This window comes from Eubalaena glacialis, chromosome 1, assembly GCF_028564815.1.
Source record: "Eubalaena glacialis isolate mEubGla1 chromosome 1, mEubGla1.1.hap2.+ XY, whole genome shotgun sequence".
NCBI classification, from domain to species: domain Eukaryota; kingdom Metazoa; phylum Chordata; class Mammalia; order Artiodactyla; family Balaenidae; genus Eubalaena; species Eubalaena glacialis.
The window spans coordinates 34,991,359-35,010,683 of NC_083716.1; the positions used below are offsets into that span (position 1 = coordinate 34,991,359).

The 19,325-nt window shown below is 35.7% G+C and overlaps 1 protein-coding gene across 2 annotated transcripts in view; it reads left to right on the forward strand.

Annotated features, from left to right (window-relative positions):
- IDE (insulin degrading enzyme) overlaps positions 1-19,325 on the forward strand; it is a 106,974-nt gene that overhangs the window by 54,280 nt on the left and 33,369 nt on the right. For both annotated transcript variants that reach the window (XM_061195151.1, XM_061195143.1), the window contains exons 5-11: positions 6,001-6,123; positions 10,626-10,738; positions 11,309-11,471; positions 12,183-12,275; positions 12,712-12,803; positions 13,630-13,710; positions 15,228-15,331. In XM_061195151.1, the coding sequence (XP_061051134.1) occupies positions 6,001-6,123; positions 10,626-10,738; positions 11,309-11,471; positions 12,183-12,275; positions 12,712-12,803; positions 13,630-13,710; positions 15,228-15,331 (769 nt within the window). The remainder of the gene's footprint in view (positions 1-6,000; positions 6,124-10,625; positions 10,739-11,308; positions 11,472-12,182; positions 12,276-12,711; positions 12,804-13,629; positions 13,711-15,227; positions 15,332-19,325) is intronic.

The following is a 19,325-nucleotide window of genomic DNA, read 5'->3' on the forward strand; positions in this document are numbered from 1 at the left end:
TGATGTTGCAACCATCCTCGATGCATCATCTCTCTAATTCTAATTCTGTTGTTTTTTTCTCATATTGATTTGCTTGAATACTACTATAAAAAGAAGATCTCTTTTTCTACTTTTGCCTACCCAGTGGTACAATTATTATAGGAAAGGCAAGACAAATGTTTGATTCATTCCCTTTATTTACCAGTTTTCAAAATATTGAGTTGGTTCCCTAGCATCCTTGAATGATGACTAATTTGTTTTTTTAGTATCATGATAAACTCATAGATATAAAAATATTTGATATGTTTCAGCCCGCTTAGTCATGTATTATTCTCCAAATTTTCCCCTGGCTTTTGTTAGTATCTTTTTTTTTTTTTCCTTGCTAGGAAATGTGTCTATGGAAAACTAGAAATTGACTGAAAACTACAAGTGTACAGGTGCTTTATTATGGCATTTAAGAGGCTTTCACTTCAAGTCCCCTTTTCTTTTGTAACTCACATCTTGTACTTACATGTACTTACCCAGCTGCAGGAGAATTGTCCTTCTTAATTTTTTAGGAAAATTTATGTATCTCCAAAGGCTTTGGTCTCTTCCAGGATTTTTAGAAGATTGCTATAGCAAGAAGAAAGAGCTTAAAAAGAAAAAAGAGGTTATAATAATTCCAAGTAACTAACTGTAGATATATTAACCTAACCTTCAGAATCTCGGATTTTCAGAGAACAATTAAGAGTTTCATGGTTATAACTATCAAATGACTTTTCCCTGAGAACCTTATGAGACATACAGTTGGAGCCAGCTTTGATTTCTAAAACACATTTCTAAAACTTCAAACTCAGTCCTTCCCACAGAGTATAAGAAATATTTGGCTGGCTTTAGAATTTTCCAGGAAAATACATTCTATTTACTTGAAAATCAGCACTCATATACATTAGTACTGAGTTTGTAAGCTTTTTTTAAAATAGTATTTATAGTTCTTATAATGAAAATATAAAATAAAATTTACTGAGCTTACAATTTACAAAACCGTCTTCATATCCGTTATCACTTTCCGTAAACTTCACAGCAACCCAAGTTCCTATTAAGTAATTATTGTCTGACAGATGCTATGCTGAGCCTTAACACAGATTATTCATTTAATCCTCATGGCAATCCTGTGAGGCTGGTTCTCTTATTATTCGTATTTACCAATAAGGAAACTGGGGCTTAGAGAAGTTAAGAAACTTGTCTCACAGCTAGTAAACGAAGGGGTCAGGGATTGACCCTTGCTTTTAACAATTGGGCATGTACCCATATTACCCCCATTTTACAGATAAAATAAATGACCCCTTGGAGATATTTGTAGACTTTTCCAAGGTTGCTTAATTAGTCAAGGATGGAGTCAGGATGGGAAACCCTGAATCTCCCAACTGCCAAGCCAGTGCTGTCTCCTGGCAGGCCCAGAGCGGAAGGTCCCAGTGGGTCAGCAATCCTGACATCCTCAAGCCTCTGCTGGAGCTCACTCTTATGGTGAGAGAGCCAGAAAAGTAGGATTCAAGATTTTTGTAGCAGCATTTTAATTTGATATAAATGACCCAGCTGAATTAGTGTTAAATTAGGACAGTATATGTCTAGAGACTGAACTGGTATTTGTTATCCCAGCCATATTCACATTGTTCTCCACATATGGATTCTTAGGTAGAGGAAAGTCATCTGGACCATTTACTGAGCTATCTTCCCTACTTTGGTGGAACGGTTTCTGTGCTGTACTCAGAAGCCAGGAATCCCTCCTACAATTCAAATCGTAACAGAAGTAGATACTGTTTATTGCCTATTTTCTGCTGTACTTCAAGTATTATATTAAATTCTGTAACATTTTTACAGATTTATTATTTGTCATAAAAGAGATCAGTATAAAAGCATTTGCCAGATCATTCTTTACACACTACTTAAAGAAACAGAACATTACTAATACAGTTTGAGCATCTGTTGTACACTTCTCCAATTGCATTTTTCTCCCTGCTCCCGAGAGATAACCACTATCTTAAGTTTAGTGATTGTCACTCCCATGCTTTTTTTAATAAAACATTGCTGTCATGCATTTATTTCTAAGCAATATGTTGTATAGTTTTTTTAGTTTTATAAAAATGGTATTTTATTGTGAGTAATCTCTACCACTTGTATTTTTTCATTCAGTGGTATATTTGTAAGGATTATCCATATTAGAGAGTGTGCCTCTGATAAGTTTTTTAAATATATTAATTAATTAATTTATTTATTTATTTATTTATTTATTTATGGCTGCGTTGGGTCTTCGTTGCTGCACGCAGGCTTTCTTTAGTTGTGTCGAGCGGAGGCTACTCTTCGTTGTGGTGTGTAGGCTTCTCATTGAGGTGTCTTCTCTTGTTGCGGAGCACGGGCTCCAGGCATGTGGGCTTCAGTAGCTGTGGCATGCGGGCTCAGTAGTTGTGGCACGCAGGCTCTAGTGCAGGCTCAGTAGTGGTGGCTCACAGGCTTAGTTGCTCCGTGGCATGTGGGATCTTCCTGGACCAGGGCTCAAACCCGTGTCCCCTGCATTGGCAGGTGGATTCTTAACCACTGCGCCACCAGGGAAGCCCGCTCTGATAAGTTTTTTATTTTTATTTTTTGTTGCTATCTGAAAAATTTATTAAATGCATATACTATTCTTTATCCATTTTCCTGTTGATGAAACATTGCTGCTATAAGCATTCTTATACATGTTTCCTTGTACACAGTTCTCTAGGGTTCTGGGAGTGAAATTCTGGGAGTGGAATTACTGTATATTAGGATATGTACATCTTTTAGATTAAACAGATATTGCCAAGTTGTTTCCTATAGTGGTTGATCCAGTTTGCACTCCCTCATGCAGCGTCTGAGTTCTCATTTCACCATCACCACAACACTTGGTGTCATCAGACTTTCTGTTCTATTTATTGGTTGTTAAATATTAGTCTTATGCTTTTTTACATCTTTTTTCTTTTTTTAATTTGGTGTTATATAAGTCTACCAATGTCAGGACAGCAGATTGAGCTTAAGAGAAGTAGGGTGACTTGTTCAAGGTCATGCAGCCAGAAGACATTTGACCCTGGATTTGATGATAGCTCTGCCAACACCAAAGCCAGTGCTTGTTCCTCTGCACCTCCCTACCTGGGGATGATGGCACTGATAGTAACAGAGTCTACTCAGTAATTTAAGGACTAATTATGGAATTCTGTGCATTATGTCCTGCTTTTCCTTCCATTTCCTCAACTAACTTTCTTGAGAACTTCCACTATAGCTAGCCTTCTTGTTTTTAAAAAACTTTTTTAAAAAAATTGTTATAAAAGGGCTAATAAACTTAATAACAAGCCTGACTCTTTGGCCCATTTTTACCTAATATTCATGTTTTTCTGTCAGTGTATTAAGAGCTGACTATCCTGACCCCAAGAGAGTAATAGTGGAGAACTTTTTCCTCTTTCTGATTCAGGAGCTTCTAAGGATACAGCACTGCCATTCTGGGCTGTGTTCCCAAACAGACCACAGTTTCCTTGTGTCATCATACATTAGAAAACCTAAAAGCATCTAGGTAGCAAATAAATGAATATGTAGATTCACAGAATGGTATCTATTTGTGGCTAAAAGCCACTTTTCAGAACAAACGTGATTGGACCTCTGTTTAGAAGTTTGGCCAGAGATACAGAATCACTAGATTTTTGTACCTTAGGTAGGTCAGGTTGCTGTTGACAGAGTGGCTCCTTTGGCTCGTTTTACTTTTAACTTTTTGTTGAAATATAATAAATGTACCGAAAAGTGTGTGTCTCTGATAAATTGTTGTTGTTGTTGTTTTTACTCTGCTGCTATTTGAAGAATCAGATGAATGAATATACTGCTATTATTTATGTACAACTCACTGAATTTTCAAAACCTCAGTACACCATGGACCCAGCACCCAGTCAAGAAGCAGATTACCAGCAGGATAACCTCTGTTCTGACTTTTCATGACTCAGATTAGTTTAGCCTGTTTTTATGCTTTATATAAATGAAATGATGCAGTGTATACTCTTCTGTGTCTGTCTGGCTTCTCTTGTTCAACCTTAAAGTTGTGAAATTCCGCCATGCTGTTGCATATGAACAGTGGATTCTTCGTTTTTTTTTGTGGCATACTATTCTGTTGTGGTCCTCTGGATCTTTTCACTCTAGCATTGTCAGTATTTTGCCAGTGATACATGTCTTAGTGTATTTGGGGTATGTTCTTGCTTTATCTCTGTGTTTTTAAATGAACCTAAAGATAAAGGGTAAGGATTAGAATGGTAAGATATTCAGGTACATTAAAATCAAAGCAGAATGAGCTAGAACTAGTCAAACTGAAAGAATTTTAAGTTCTAGATGGAGGCCATGATCTTGGTTTTTGTATACTCTGATTTGAGATTTTTTTTTAACCAGAACATTGACCAGATTGTGAATAGGCATATCACACTTAGACCGAAAATCTGATTTCTATCTAACACCGTCACATTTATAGTCTGTTGAAATAAAACGTAATTTCTCCAGACTTGGGTGTCCCAGTGTGTGGATCTTGATGCATATATTGTGGGACTCTGAGCTTGGCAGCATAAATGAGTAAGGAAGCTCTAAGGACTAGTCTCTCTGGAACTGAGGCTTTTATAACCTTCATTTAGTAGAAAAGGGAGGTACCATCAATACTCAAGCTTTACCTTAATATGAGAGAACTTCAAACCATTACCCAACAAAAAGCTTTTTTTTTTCCTTTTCCTTTTTTTTTTTCTGAGGAGTTAGGACCCTGGATACTTTTTAGGTCACCTGGATTCCTCAGGTAGAATGAGGGGGTATTTTAGGACCCCTAGCAGAGCAGATCTGGAGTTGAACTGGATCTTTAGTGAAACTGAGAGGACTGATAAAGAACCTGGAGACTTGATTAGCAGGCTATGCTAGTGAATATGAGTACATTTGATTGCTTTCTGACTAGAGAAAGGTTAACAAGTACTTGCTGGGCTGTTTCTTGCACACTCCACTAGATCTGTTGATTGAAGCATTCTGGGGCATGAATCTTGGCTCAGAATCTTCAGCTCTACGTGGCTAAAGACTGGGTCTGAGAACGCCATCTGATGGCTCTCTCTAGATACCCAGTTTAGTGAAGGGCACTCTCCCAATGCCAGTTCATCAGCCATTATAATAACCCAAGGGGAAAAAACACATCAAGAATATGTTCTGCCATAGTTTCATCTATGCAGGTGAAAAAGAGTAGCCCATTTAATAGTATAAGCAGGAACAATAATAAAAGTTATTATACTAGATCTTAGGGTATTTCTAGTCAAGATGCCATTTTTAGAAAGATACCAATCATTGAAATTCCACCTCCCAGCCTTTAAATGGCAAGATCTTTATTAGAAATGTACTACTTAGAGAGTTTGACTATTTGCTTTTGACATGCATATTTTATCCTAATTGAATTAGTTATTAAATTTCATAAGAGATCTCATAGTGGTACGCTGTGTACATCGCTTGAGACTTACCAAAATAGCATTGCATCCTATTTTTACCAGTGTAGGTCAAATTCATGAGAATTCACATCACAAATTTAATGCTTCAGCCAAGAATAGTACATTTCTTTCCACAAGTAACTTGGCAAATTCCAAAAAGATCCCTCAGTGACTATGTTCAATTAATTACGGAGCACCTAGGGAACTGGAAGTTAAAGTAAGTGTGAATGGAGGCCATGTGGATCTCATTTTGTCTTATAAGTGCTCATAATACCTACAATCTCTTAGGAATTTTAAGAAGTATAATTTTTATAAGGCACTTTAAGCTCTTGAGGGAAGACTCTCTGTAGATTAAAATGTTACTAGTTTGTACTATACTATCCTGTTTATCCAGGTTATGGTCAAACATATTTGACTAATCATTATATGTGTTTGTTTGGACTCTATTTTTTAAGTTTACCTTATAGCAATGTCAGTAATAATTATAAGACATTAAAATTTGCATATTTTGCTTTTTCTTAGAAATGTTTTTCCTTCCTTTCAGGTAACAAACATACTCTAGAGACTAGACCAAACCAAGAAGGCATTGATGTAAGACAAGAGCTACTGAAATTCCATTCTACTTATTATTCATCCAACTTAATGGCTATTTGTGTTTTAGGTCGAGGTAAGAATCGTTAAAATTTTTTCATGGTGTTGGATAATCTTAGTTTTCCACTTTGGCTTTTTCAAAGTATTGGAAGAAGGATATAAGACACTTCCTTTTATCTGTTCAGAGGCTTTTGAAAATGATCTTGTTGGAGAATATGTGGAGGGGAATTTTGTTTTTAACTCACTGTGTTCTAAAAAGAAGCTTAGGTGATTTTAAATGGAGACCTGAAGAAAATATAAATTAATAGCAAGGAAAGGAAGTATAAAGGACAAGATTGAGAGATTTGACCTTATAAAATTCAAAAAAACTAAAAAAAATTAAAAGACAGATGATTATAAACTAGGAAAACTATGAGAAAGCAACAAAGTTTGATATTGTTTCCCCTATTAAATTACCATAATTTTGGTTTGGGTTTTGTTTTAACTAATACCCATCATGAGGAGAGGTGCTCTTTTGTATTTGTGGTGTATACAATTTATGCAATTCCTCCACACTTTCTGGAGGACAGTTTAACAAGATGCATCACCCTATAAAGTACATTTTTACTTCTAGAAGTGCAATCTAAGGAAATAATCAGAGTTGTTCAAACAGGTGATGTACGAGGATGTTTCAGTATAGTATTTATTAGTGAAAAGTTAGATGCAAGCTAAATGTTCATTAACAGAAGATTGGTTAAATAATGATGTTATAGGTATATAATAGAGCATCTTATAGAAAATAGCATCCCTTCTCCCACTTCCTCTCCTCTCACCTGCTTTATTTTTCTTTAAAACATTTATCACCACCTGAAATATTAAATATTCTTTATTGTTGTCTGCTGTACCAGAATGTAAGTTACTTGAGAATAGAAACTGTTTGTTCACTGCTTTGTCTGGGTTAGTGCTTGACACATCATAAGTACTCAGTAAGTAAATATTGAATGAATAAATAGTTTCATGACAGTGTTTCCATAACTTGGGAAAATATTCTTATTGTATTCAATAGAAAACAAAAGCACTCTATAAAAGCACTGTGTGCTATCTGATCCCATTTGGGGATTTCTAAAAAATTCTAATAGACATAAATGGGAGACATAAGACAAAGTAGAAAAACATACCAGAAATTTAATAATGTGGTATAGTAGTTAAGAACTCATGCTCTAGAGTCTGAGAGCTTGGGTTTGAATTCCTAATTCACCACCTACTCAGTATATAGTGGCTATGAGCTAACAAAGTTACTTCAGTTCTCTGCACTTCAGTTTTTGCATTTGTAAAATGGAGGTGGTACCTCATACCTGTTGTGAGGTTTAATAGAGATAATGCAGAAAAAGTGCATAGTGCCTGGCAACACAGTAAAATGCTCCATAAATGGTAGCTACTTTCAGCATTCCATAATCATGAGCTTATGGGCGACTTTTGTTTTCTTCTTTTGTTTTTGGTTTTGTTTTTTTGCTTTTGTTTTTCAAAGTATTCTGCTATTGACAAATGTTACTTTTGTGGGTAGAAAATAAACAACTATATATATTTTAACTTGGTAATAGGAACAAGGATATAAAATGGATCCAAGGAGTAAGGCTAATAAAAAATGTATATTATAATCCTGTGTGCTTTCTAAAGGTAGGTAGATCTATAGAGTGTTAAAAAATATCACTTGGTATTTAGAGCCTAGTCCTGGGAGTAGGTTTCTAAGCTGTATTTTTGTCCATGTCATCTTGAGATAAAACACATGATTTCATTACGCACTTATTAGGCAAGTAATAATGACAACAGATGACACATACATAAGCCCTGCCCTCAGTGTTCTTGGTTTAGTGGAAATGACAGAATAAGCATCTGAAAGAGACAAAGAGTTTCTTTGTTCCAGTTCCCTCTCCCAGTGTGACTGACCTCCTGTGCTCAGCTCAGTGGATTTGATGACATGTCTGGGAGAAGTGTCCTTACAGTACAGTGGTGTGTGGAGGAAACAGGATCTCTTAAAGGATTAATAGATAATCCGCTCCTTCTTCTAGGAGGAGGGGAGAGGAAGAGTAACCATGTGGAAGGATCTCTGTCACAAAGGGACAAAAAAGTTTTTCTCTCTTCTCCCACGGGGTCCTCCCTCTAGTTGTGGCAGCACCAATTACCTGGACACTTGACAAATAGGTAACTGTCAAGTAGAGACCCTAGGATTGCCAAGTCCTGGTAATGTAAAGATGAATGGGACTCAGTTCCCTGATCTCTGGTAGCTCACAGTGAAGACAGATGGTGCATTATTGTACAGCTGCCTTACCTTTAAAAAGCTACATGGTGAATTTGTGCTTCTAAAAGGAAAGGCATACCCTAGTAGAACCTTGCTCTAAAGGGCCTCACTGTCATCAGCACTTCAGGTTGACAAATCATTGTTGACTGCCCATCTTGTTTCCAGTTACGTGTCCCATCTGTGTGTCTCTTTATGTCTTTATGTCAGGTGTCTCTGACATCTCTTGCTCCAAATACACCCGATTCATTCCCGAGTTCACTTGTCATATAACAGACAGCCACGGGTTGGCCTTTTATTTGGCTCTGGACATTTTACAGTCCTTCATACATGTCAAAAAAATCAAAGTAAAAATACATATGTTTTATAAATAAAGTGCACATGCCCACATTCATAGGCCTAAAAGAGAACTTCATACTATCTATAGGCAATTCTCATATAGTGAGTAAGTGCTTTTTAGAGAGTTCATGGAAAAGTTCAAAATGGGTCCTAGAATATCAAGGGAAATTTCTTATTCGATTCAAATGCTTCCTGACAGTAACAAGTAATGAATGTTTATACCATTTATAAATAACCTATTTTTGAGGAGGCAGAATCAAGGTGAGTGGTTATCTTGTTTATAAAAAGATAACCTTTTCCACTTTTTTCTTTTTAGAATAATAGTAATATGTGTGCACAGAAAAAAATTTATCCCGTACAGAAAGATATAAAATGGAAATCACGTTCTTCTTCCTTATCCCACCTTATGACCACTATGCCCTCTCCTCAAAGATAGTCACTTTATATCATTTTTTGTTATACTTGCAAAAGTAGGATTTTGTTAATATACTTGGATTTATGTGTGTCTGTTAAGAAATTAAATGAGATTATGCTACATGGCACTGAAGTCTGCGGTTTTCACTTAATAGAGCTTTGAGATATTTTCATGTCAGCACATACAGACCTCTCCCTCATTAATGGCTACATAATATTCCAATATACAGACTTTTTGTAACATGCACACGTTGATAGATGTTTAGGTCATTTCCAGTTTTTATTGTTGTTATAAATGGTGTTGCAGTGAACATCTCATACTTTTGCAAATACAACTCTCTATTAAAAATATAGATAGATGATAACATAGAAGAACTTCACATAAGTGGCTAAATACTCTTATCAACAATTACAAATCTTGGCATGAGTTTGACACAGTATGGTACAGAATCATATAGTGTTAGACCTTGAAGAGCCTTGTGATCATCCTACCCAGCTTTCATGTTTTATAGAACCTGGAGTGGTTTAAACAGTTTGTCCAAATAGTCTCTTGACATAATTGGTTGGTGAATTTGGGGTTAGGATTGAAGACCCAGGATTCTTCTCACCATTTTATACTATTCCCCCACAAAATCAATTACTTACAAACTCTAATATTTGACTTTTAACAATGGGTTTAGACTGTGTCTATTTATAAAGTTAATGTTATAATCTGTCAGCTAGTGGTTTCGTATGTGCCTTTTGGGAATCGTAGATAAAATAGTTTCCAAATGCCACTCATTATTCTATTATTGTTTCCAATATTTGTTTGAAATTTATTGCAAGATAATATTTGTAAAACAGTTTTTTAAACTATAAAGAGGCAGATATGTGTGAGGTATAATCAATATCAGTACTGCATAGCTTCAGAAGTTATATAGGCACTGGTGGGATTTTACTGAACGCTTCAACTTTATCAGATGGAGTTTTTAAAAAATTCCTAGGTTTTCCTTTTAATAGTCCTGCGATTTTTCAGGCGATCGTAAGGTGTTTTCTTCCCCCCCGCCAGCTTTATTGAGATATAATTAAAATATAACATCGTATAAATTTAAGGTATACAGGGACTTCCCTGGTGGCGCAGTGGTTAAGAATCCGCCTGCCAATGCAGGGGACACGGGTTCGATCCCTGCTCCGGGAAGATCCCACATGCCGCGGAGCAGCTAAGCCCATGTGCCACAACTACTGAGCCTGGGCTCTAGAGCCTGCAAGCCACAACTACTGAGCCCGTGTGCCACAACTGCTGAAGCCCGAACACCTAGAGCCCATGCTCCGCAACAAAGAGAAGCCACCGCAATGAAGAGTAGCCCCCGCTCGCCTCAAGTAGAGAAAGCCCGTGCGCAGTAATGAAGACCCAACGCAGCCAAAAATAAATAAATTTATTTTTAAAAAAAACTTAAGGTGTACAACATAGTGATTTTATATATGTGTATATAATCCTAAGATTTTTAAATACTACCCATCATGTGTTATGATTAGTTTAAGTTCTGTTTCCATTGTCTGTTTTCTTGTAGAATCTTTAGATGACTTGACTGATCTGGTGGTGAAGTTATTTTCTGAAGTGGAGAACAAAAATGTCCCATTGCCAGAATTTCCTGAACATCCTTTCCAAGAAGAACATCTTAAAGTAAGTGCATGTATTTCTAGTATTTTTTTCTTTTTTAAATTTATGGACATAATATATGCCTGGTTTACCCAAAGAGTACATGAACATTTTTGGAGGTTCCATTATTTATATAGTTTTTAATATTTGTCTAGTTTATATTAAAATCAAATCAAATCAATTTCACATTTATTAGGGACGTGTATCACCAAAAAGATAACAATATGTTCTGATCTTTGCATGTTAAAAGTAGTTTTGGTAGCTATAACCTTGGCAGACTGTAGAAGCTGTAATCCAGTGCCAGAAGGCAAGTATCCAAAAGTATTGAGCTGCATGGTCAAGGGGACCAAACATGGACTGCATACCAACTGTAATGAAATCCCACTAAGAAAGAGCCCAGGTTATTTATTTCTGTGTGGTCAGTATGGTTTTCTCTGGCAGTTGATTCTCTCCTGAATTTGGGATTTTTCCATGAAAATCGGTATTCTTTTTTTTTTTGAAAATCACTATTCTTCGTAGTTTGTAAGTATTTTATTCAGTAGGAGTTGTACATAGTTAACCTTTTGTGATTTGTTTGTTTTATTTTTTCCCCAGCAACTTTACAAAATAGTACCCATTAAGGACATTAGGAATCTTTACGTGACATTTCCCATACCTGACCTTCAGAAATACTACAAATCAAATCCTGGTCATTATCTTGGTCATCTCATTGGGCATGAAGGTCCTGGGAGTCTGTTATCAGAACTTAAATCAAAGGGTGAGTCTCTTGGACACCAGCTTCTGAGGGTAGTACCCCACCTCCACCATATTTTTTTACTCTGACTCTCATTTCTCCTAAATATTTTCCTGTGAAGGAACATTTTCAGATGATACCGTTTAGGGTTGATGAGAGTGAGGTGTTGGTTGTTAGTACGCTTTTGTTTTTTGCTTTGGGGTTTTTGTTTTTGTCTTTTTACATAATTTGTTGTATCCTTCAGTATTGAGCTGTGAAGTTTACATATTTCAAAAGGTATTGTAGTGCATGTTTTAAATAAGATAGAGGTTAAAAAAAGTAAAAGCTCACATTGGGTATTCTTTACCATCTCTATGAAATGTGCTGAAATATTTATTTGCCTGCTCTTATCCATCAAACCAAAGGGTATACTAGGATCAGTCAGTAGATTTCCAAGGTTCCTCTCCACTCAGACTCTTTTTATATAACACTTAAGCACAGTCGTCTACTCTTGATTTGGGAAATGATTTGAAGCGTCCCAAGGAAAGCTCCCAAACTAAAAAAATCACTTGCATCTTTTGCAGTGTCTGAACTGCTTTTCAGTGCTTTTCTGAACTGATCTTTTTTCCGGTCTTTTCTGCAAGAGGGCCATTCTATATGTTCCATTGGGAACACACAGAATGAATTTTTTAAAAAAATTCCTGTCTTAAAAGAAGACACACATGCAATCATGTTGATTTCCTTTGAATGTTACAGGCTGGGTAAATACTCTTGTTGGTGGGCAAAAGGAAGGAGCCCGAGGTTTTATGTTTTTTATCATTAATGTGGACTTGACTGAGGAAGGATTATGTAAGTATTGACCTTTTTGTTTTTGAATGAAAATTTATTTCTTATGATTTACTTTTATTAACTTATGCTGTGGATCTGTTTTTTGCTGTAAAGCTATAAACACTTTAATTCATACCATTTTATCCATTGTATTTTTCATGTGTAACTTCATTTCATGGATGATTTTCCCTCCTTAACAACTGATCATTATGTTGCACTTGTGAAATGTGTACTTGACTTTTTATTTGCTCATTTACTACCCCAAAGCCCCTTCAGTCACATATACCAAATCCTGGAGGGCCATGTATGTGGGACCCTAAAACCAGTCTCAGGGAGGTGAGAACTCCATCTCTAAGAGGGACCATCTTCTACTTACCTGACTTTACCTTAAGAGTGAACTCACTGCTTTGAAGGATTCGAGGACTGAATGGTTTTTAAGTGTGCCCCTTTTTTCCAGTACATGTTGAAGATATAATTTTGCACATGTTTCAATACATTCAGAAGTTACGTGCGGAAGGACCTCAAGAATGGGTTTTCCAAGAGTGCAAGGTACTTTTGTTTCACCAAAATTTTTCCTAAGGAAATTTTTCAAGAAACACATATATGTGAATTAATTTAAATATAAGGAAAAGGAAAGAAATCAGATTGCTTTTCTATCCCTCAGAAGAAAGTCAGCAGTTTCTTGAGCTTTTATCTATCAGGGCTTACTCTATCCTCTGCCGGCCTGAAGTTGCATGAGCTGTGTCATTTTCAGATCTCGTGATAAAAATTTGTAGCATACTCTCAAAGAAACAGTGAATTGTTATATATATGATTGTGTTCTTAAAAGTGATTTTATTGTCATATGTATGGAAAAGCCTGGCCTTTTTTTTTTTTTTTTTTTTTGCATAAAACAAAAGGTATTTGTCTTTTAAATGTTTAAAGCCTTCTTTTAAGAGTTTTTTAAAATATCTACTATATAATTAAGGACTATCCAGACTCTGAAATGTATTTGAGGATAAGAGATAACCTCTTTACATAGATAAAAGTTTAAAGGTATAATCTCTGCTTGTGAAACTTACGACAATAACTTATAATCAGGCTGCAGTTCTCTGAAAGGGTCAGCAAAATCATCATGTATGCAACTGTTGGATCTCACAAGCTTCCTCCACAGTTTTCCTAATTCTTTGACTAATAGTTTCAACAAAATCGTATTCTGTGTTTGTTATTTTCATTCATGTTCTGTACATTCCTAAATCAAGCATAGCCATTTTTTCAGAAAGTGTGATAGTTAAATATGGAGTAGAAAGTCTATAGTGCAAACCAATCCCCCCCCAAAAAAAGTATTTCTAAATAATAGGTGACTTATGTCTAATTGATTTAATTTTTCATTTAGGACTTGAATGCTGTTGCTTTTAGGTTTAAAGATAAAGAGAGGCCACGGGGTTATACCTCTAAGATTGCAGGAATATTGCATGTAAGTTTATTGTTATTTTACTCTATACATTGGCATGTAGAGTATTTCAGTGATCTTGTATAAATAATATTACTTTCATTACTACACAAATGATAAAAATTGAAGGTATAGTCTAAAACTTTAGACTTCGTAGCAACCAGGTAAAATTTGATGTGAAGACATTCTTTAAATCTTAATTTTCATCATCCTAAAAATCATCATCTGTAGTATTTTCATTTCATAGACATTTTGCTTGTTGGCTTTAAATATTTTTCAATTCTACAATGTGTCAGGTGCTACTTACGTGAAAGCTATAAATCATCCACTTTTCTCCATTTCCATTGCTACCACCCTCATATGAGCTACCAGCATTTCTTGCCTGGACTACCATCATAGTCTCTTGCCTGGGTTCCCTGTTTGCCTTCTTCTGCCCCACCTTAGTTTATTTTTCCAGCCTCAGTGATCTTTTGAAGACCCAAATCAGATTGTTCCACTCCTCTGTGTCAAGTAAGTTTCCCATCAGAGTTGGAACAGATCTAAATTTTTACCTTGACCTGCATGGCAGTCTGGTCCCAGCCTCTCTCTGACTGAATTCCATACCACTCGCATTCCACTCCAGCTACACTGGCTATGTGCCTAATCTTCAAGCATTAAGTTTACTCCTCCCTCTCAGGGCCCTGACATTTGCTGTTTTCTCTGCCTGGAACACTTCTGGTTTTTCCATGACTAGGTTCTTCTTATCATTTGGGTCTCCACTCAGATGTCTCTCCCTCAGAGAGACCTTCCCTGACCTCCCAATCATGACCCCGCCCCTTTTAAAATTTTCTTCATAGCACCTATCACTATAATGACAGTACTTGTTTGTTTGTTGTCCGCCTCCCTCCCAATTAGAATATAAGCTCCTTAGAGAGCAGGGACATCATCTGTCTTATCGACCATTGTATCCTCAGCAGCACCTAGAACAGTGCCTGGCACAGAGTAGGTGTTCATTACATACTTGTTGAATGAATGAATCAGTCTATCTCAGTAAGTTGCTCATACTTAAAAGCATCTTCTACATTATTTTTCTTTACTAACTGAAAATATAAGCCATTTTTCCTACACAACAACTTTCTAAATGCTTGTCTGATTTCATTCATAGAAATTTGAGTAGAAATTCTGTTTATTAAAATGTATGTACTTTATATTAAGAATCCTACAGGTGTCAGCATTTAATCATCAAATTTTCTTTATTAACAAGTACTCAGTTTTAGCTAGAGGTATTACTCACATTTTTCCCTGAAAAAATGTGATTTTGTTCTCTATAATGTAAGTGTGTTTAGGGATTAACTGCAGAATCATCCCACAATATGAAATTGCTTAAAGTGTGGTAGGAAAGAGAAAAGATTCAGAAATTTTTCCAGTGGAGTAAAATTTAATTGAAGGGAAGAAGGGGGTGTAAAATAGAGAATTTAACATGTTAGAGATCTGTTTGCTTTAATAAGTTAGACTCTATTGTAGCCTTGCAAATTTTATTTATTTATTTTCCTTTTAAAAAGTATTATCCCCTAGAAGAAGTGCTCACAGCTGAATATTTACTGGAAGAATTTAGACCCGATTTAATAGAGATGGTTCTCGATAAACTCAGACCAGAAAATGTCCGGTGAGTTGCTCTAGAGATTCTACTGTTACATACTAAATTTTCAATAATGATTGGAATCTGAAAATTTGAAATTGTGAATAAAGTGCTTTTAAAGTTTTTATCAAGCATGATTACAAAAGTAGAGAGAATAAGTATAATGAAACAGTACCAAACTTCAATAGTCAGTACACGGCCGGTCTTTTTTATCTTTACCCGCACTTGTTCACTCATCCTCCCTCCACTCTATTTATTTAAATGTATTTATTTATTTACGTATGTGTGGCTGCGTTGGGTCTTTGTTACTGTGCCCGAGCTTTCTCTAGTTGCGGTGAACGGGGGCTAGTCTTCGTTGTGGTGCGCGGACTTCTCATTGCAATGGCTTCTTTTGTTGTGGAGCACAGGCTCTAGGTGCACGGGCTTCAGTAGTTGTGGCACATGGGCTCAGTAGTTGTTGCTTGCAGGCCCTAGAGCACAGGCTCTGTAGTTGTGGCACACAGGCTTAGTTGCTCCACGGCATGTGGGATCTTCCTGGACCAGGGATCGAACCCGTGTCCCCTGCATTGGCAGGCGGATTCTTAACCACTGTGCCACTAGGGAAGACCCCTCCCTCCACTGTAGATTTTTTTAAATCAATATCTCGAACACATGAAGATTCTTTTTTTTTAACATAATCATAATTTCGTTATGAATAAAATGTAGTAATAGATCGTCTTAACCTGGCTTCATCCTTACTCAAATACCGGAAGTGTCAGCTCACTTATCTGGTTTAAAAAGCAAGTGAGGACACCCTCTTTTTTTTTAAGTAGAAGTAAGGTTTACAATCTCAGAATGCTTCTGACTGACCAGTGGTTAACCAGGAGATCAAAAGTTGGAGGAGCTCTTACAGTAACAGAAGTATTCCTGTTAGAGGAGGGTCAGCCCTAAAGAGCTTATGAACAACCACATGATATTTCTGCCTTAAAATTTAATTTCGTCTATATTTTCTGAAGTCAAGAATAAAAGGAATACACTTGACTGGCACATACTTTGCATTTTTTCTTTTTCTCCTCTTTTGAGCACATATTTCCAAAATTCTTCTGGGAACTTAGTGATTGAGTAAATATGTTTTTTGGAATAGTCATTTTATGAATAAAATCAACAATCTGGTAGAACTTTTTGAAGAAAAAATCCTCTGATAGAACTATTCTATCAAAGTCGCTTTCCCAGTTACCGTTGTTTGAACTTTTTCAGATTAATCCTAGCAACAAACAGTAGGAAAATTAAGTTAAAAGGAATATTATTGCTGGTTACACAAATCTGTATATGTGATAAAATGACATAGAACTATACACACACATTGTACCAGCACCAATTTTGTTTGTACACATTGTACCAACACCAACACCAATTTATAATCCAATTTATAATACTTTTGATATTGTACTGTATTATAATTATGTAAAATGTAACCATTGAGGGAAACTAGGTGAAGAGTACACAGGACCACCCTGTACTATTTTTTGCAACTTCCTAACTGTAGGAATTTATTATTATATCAATACAAAAACTTTTTAAGTTAAAAAAATTATTTACAATAGCAACAGAAACATAAAATATTTAGGAATGAATTTAACCAAAGATAAACAAGACCTCTACACAAAAAACTACAAAACAGTGCCCAGAGATATTAAAGACCTTGTTTGTAGATTAGGAGACTTGATTTTATTAAAATGTCCATTCTCTCACATTTGATTCACAGACTCAGTGTAATCACAATCAAAATCCTAGTAGGCTTTTTTTCTTTTAGAAATTGGTAAGCTGATTCCAAAATTCATAAGGATGTACAAAAGACCTAGATTACCCATAACACTCTTGCACAAAAAAACAAAAGTTGGAGGACTAAAACTGCCAGATTTGAAATCTTACTGTAAAGCTACAGTACTTAAGATATTGTAGTATAGGCATAAAGATAGGCAAAGAAATCATTAGTACGGAACAGAGTCTAGAAATAAGCCCACACATATATGATCAATTGATTTCTTTTTTTTTTTTAATTTTTTTTTTGATTTCTTTTTTATTGTGGTAAAAAAAACCCATATAACATAAAATTTATCACCTTAACCTTTTTTTGGCCACGCCACACAGCATGTGGGATCTTACTTCCCAGACCAGAGATTGAATCCGTGCCCCCTGCAGTGTAAGCCCGGAGTCTTAACCACTGGACCACCAGGGAGGTCCCCATCTTAACTATTTTTAAGTGTACAATTCAGTAGTGTTAAGTGTATTTGTATTGTTGTGAAACGTCTCCAGAACTTTTTTATCTTGCAAAACTCAATCTATACCCATTAAACAACAACTCCTCTTACCCCTTCCCAACCCCACCATCTCCTGTTCACAACCGTTCTACTTTCTCTTTGTGTGAATTTGACTACTTAGATACCTAATATAGATGGACTTGTGAAACATGTCTTTATTTCACTTTAGCATAACATCCTTAAGGTTCATCTATGTTGTAGCATGTGACAGGATTTCCTTCCTTTTTAATGCTAAATAGTATTCCATAGTATGTATACACCACATTTTCTTTATCCATTCATCATTGGTCAGTTGATTTTTTTGACAAAAGCACCAACATAATTAAAATGGGAAAGGAAAGTCTTTTCAACAAATGGTGCTCTTCCACATGCTGCATAGCCACATGGAAAAAAGGTTAAATGTGACCTTTACCTCACAACATTCACAAGAAATTAATTTGAGATAGATCATAGACCTCAGTATAAAAGCTAAAACTAGAAAACTTCTAGGACAAAATACACTTTGAAAATATCTTTAAAACCTTGCGATAAGCAAAGATTTTTTAGAACATAAAAAGCAGTAACCATTAAAGAAAAGACACTGATAAATTGGACTTCATCAAGATTAAGAACTTCTGTTCATAAGGTTATTTATGCATTTGCTTAGATGATTAAAATACAAGGAAGAAAAATACTCAGAACACACGCTAAATCATTTTAAGTAAGTAAAACAGTTTACCTATTTCTGTTTTCCTCAATGTAGCTTATATATTCTGAAAAAAAAAAAAAACCTAACTTCTGTTGAATTTTATTTTATACCTTCTAAAAACAAAACCTCCTATCAAAATGAGCAGAAAGGGCTTTAAACTTAATTATAAAACTCAATAAACACTTTTTAAGGTTTCTTCACCTACTAGTCATGCTATCTTGGAGAGGTCACTTTTTTCCTTCAACCAGTGTTTACTGAATAACTAATGTGAAACCTCAGAGTTCGTTATTCTGCAAAGGGGACATATGAAAAGTTATATAACATCATGAACACTTACTCTCATTTAATTTCCTGGAAAATTGCCCACCTGAAAAATGCAATAGTGCTTTATCTTTCTATGTGATGCAAAATGATTTAGCAAAGTTGAAAACTGTTGTACAAATACGAGGTAGTCCTATTTAAGATTATATCATATAACAAAGATGTGCTTTTTTTGGCAAGAAAAATCATGATTTAATTATGTTCGTATAATTTTTGCAGCCCTAGATCCAGTTATTTGACCCTGCAACACTTTCTTTCTCTTTTTTTTTTTGGCCTCACTGCGCAGCTAGTGGGATCTTAGTTCCCTGACCAGGGATGGAACCTGCACCCTCGGCAGTGAAAGTGTGGAGTCTTACCCACTGGACTGCCGGGGAATTCCCAGACCCTGAAACATTTTACAGGAGTGAATTTGCCGGAGCATACATTTTACTTCTGTTAAATTGCCTGTTTCTAAATTCCATATCTTATACAGTTAGAGTTGAGAACCTGTTTTTCTCTCTACCTTCACTTTTAACGAAAAAGCACTTTTTCTCTATAGGATTGATCTCTGTGGCTGTTACAATTATAACTGCAGTCAGTGACATAGTGCAGAACAGCCTGGGATAATAATGCCAACTGCCAAGCCAGATTGGGGTTGCTGGAGGGTAAGATTATTTTCTTTAATACCCACTGAGACAAGTTTAGCATTGCAACCAGGTAGGAAAATTAATAG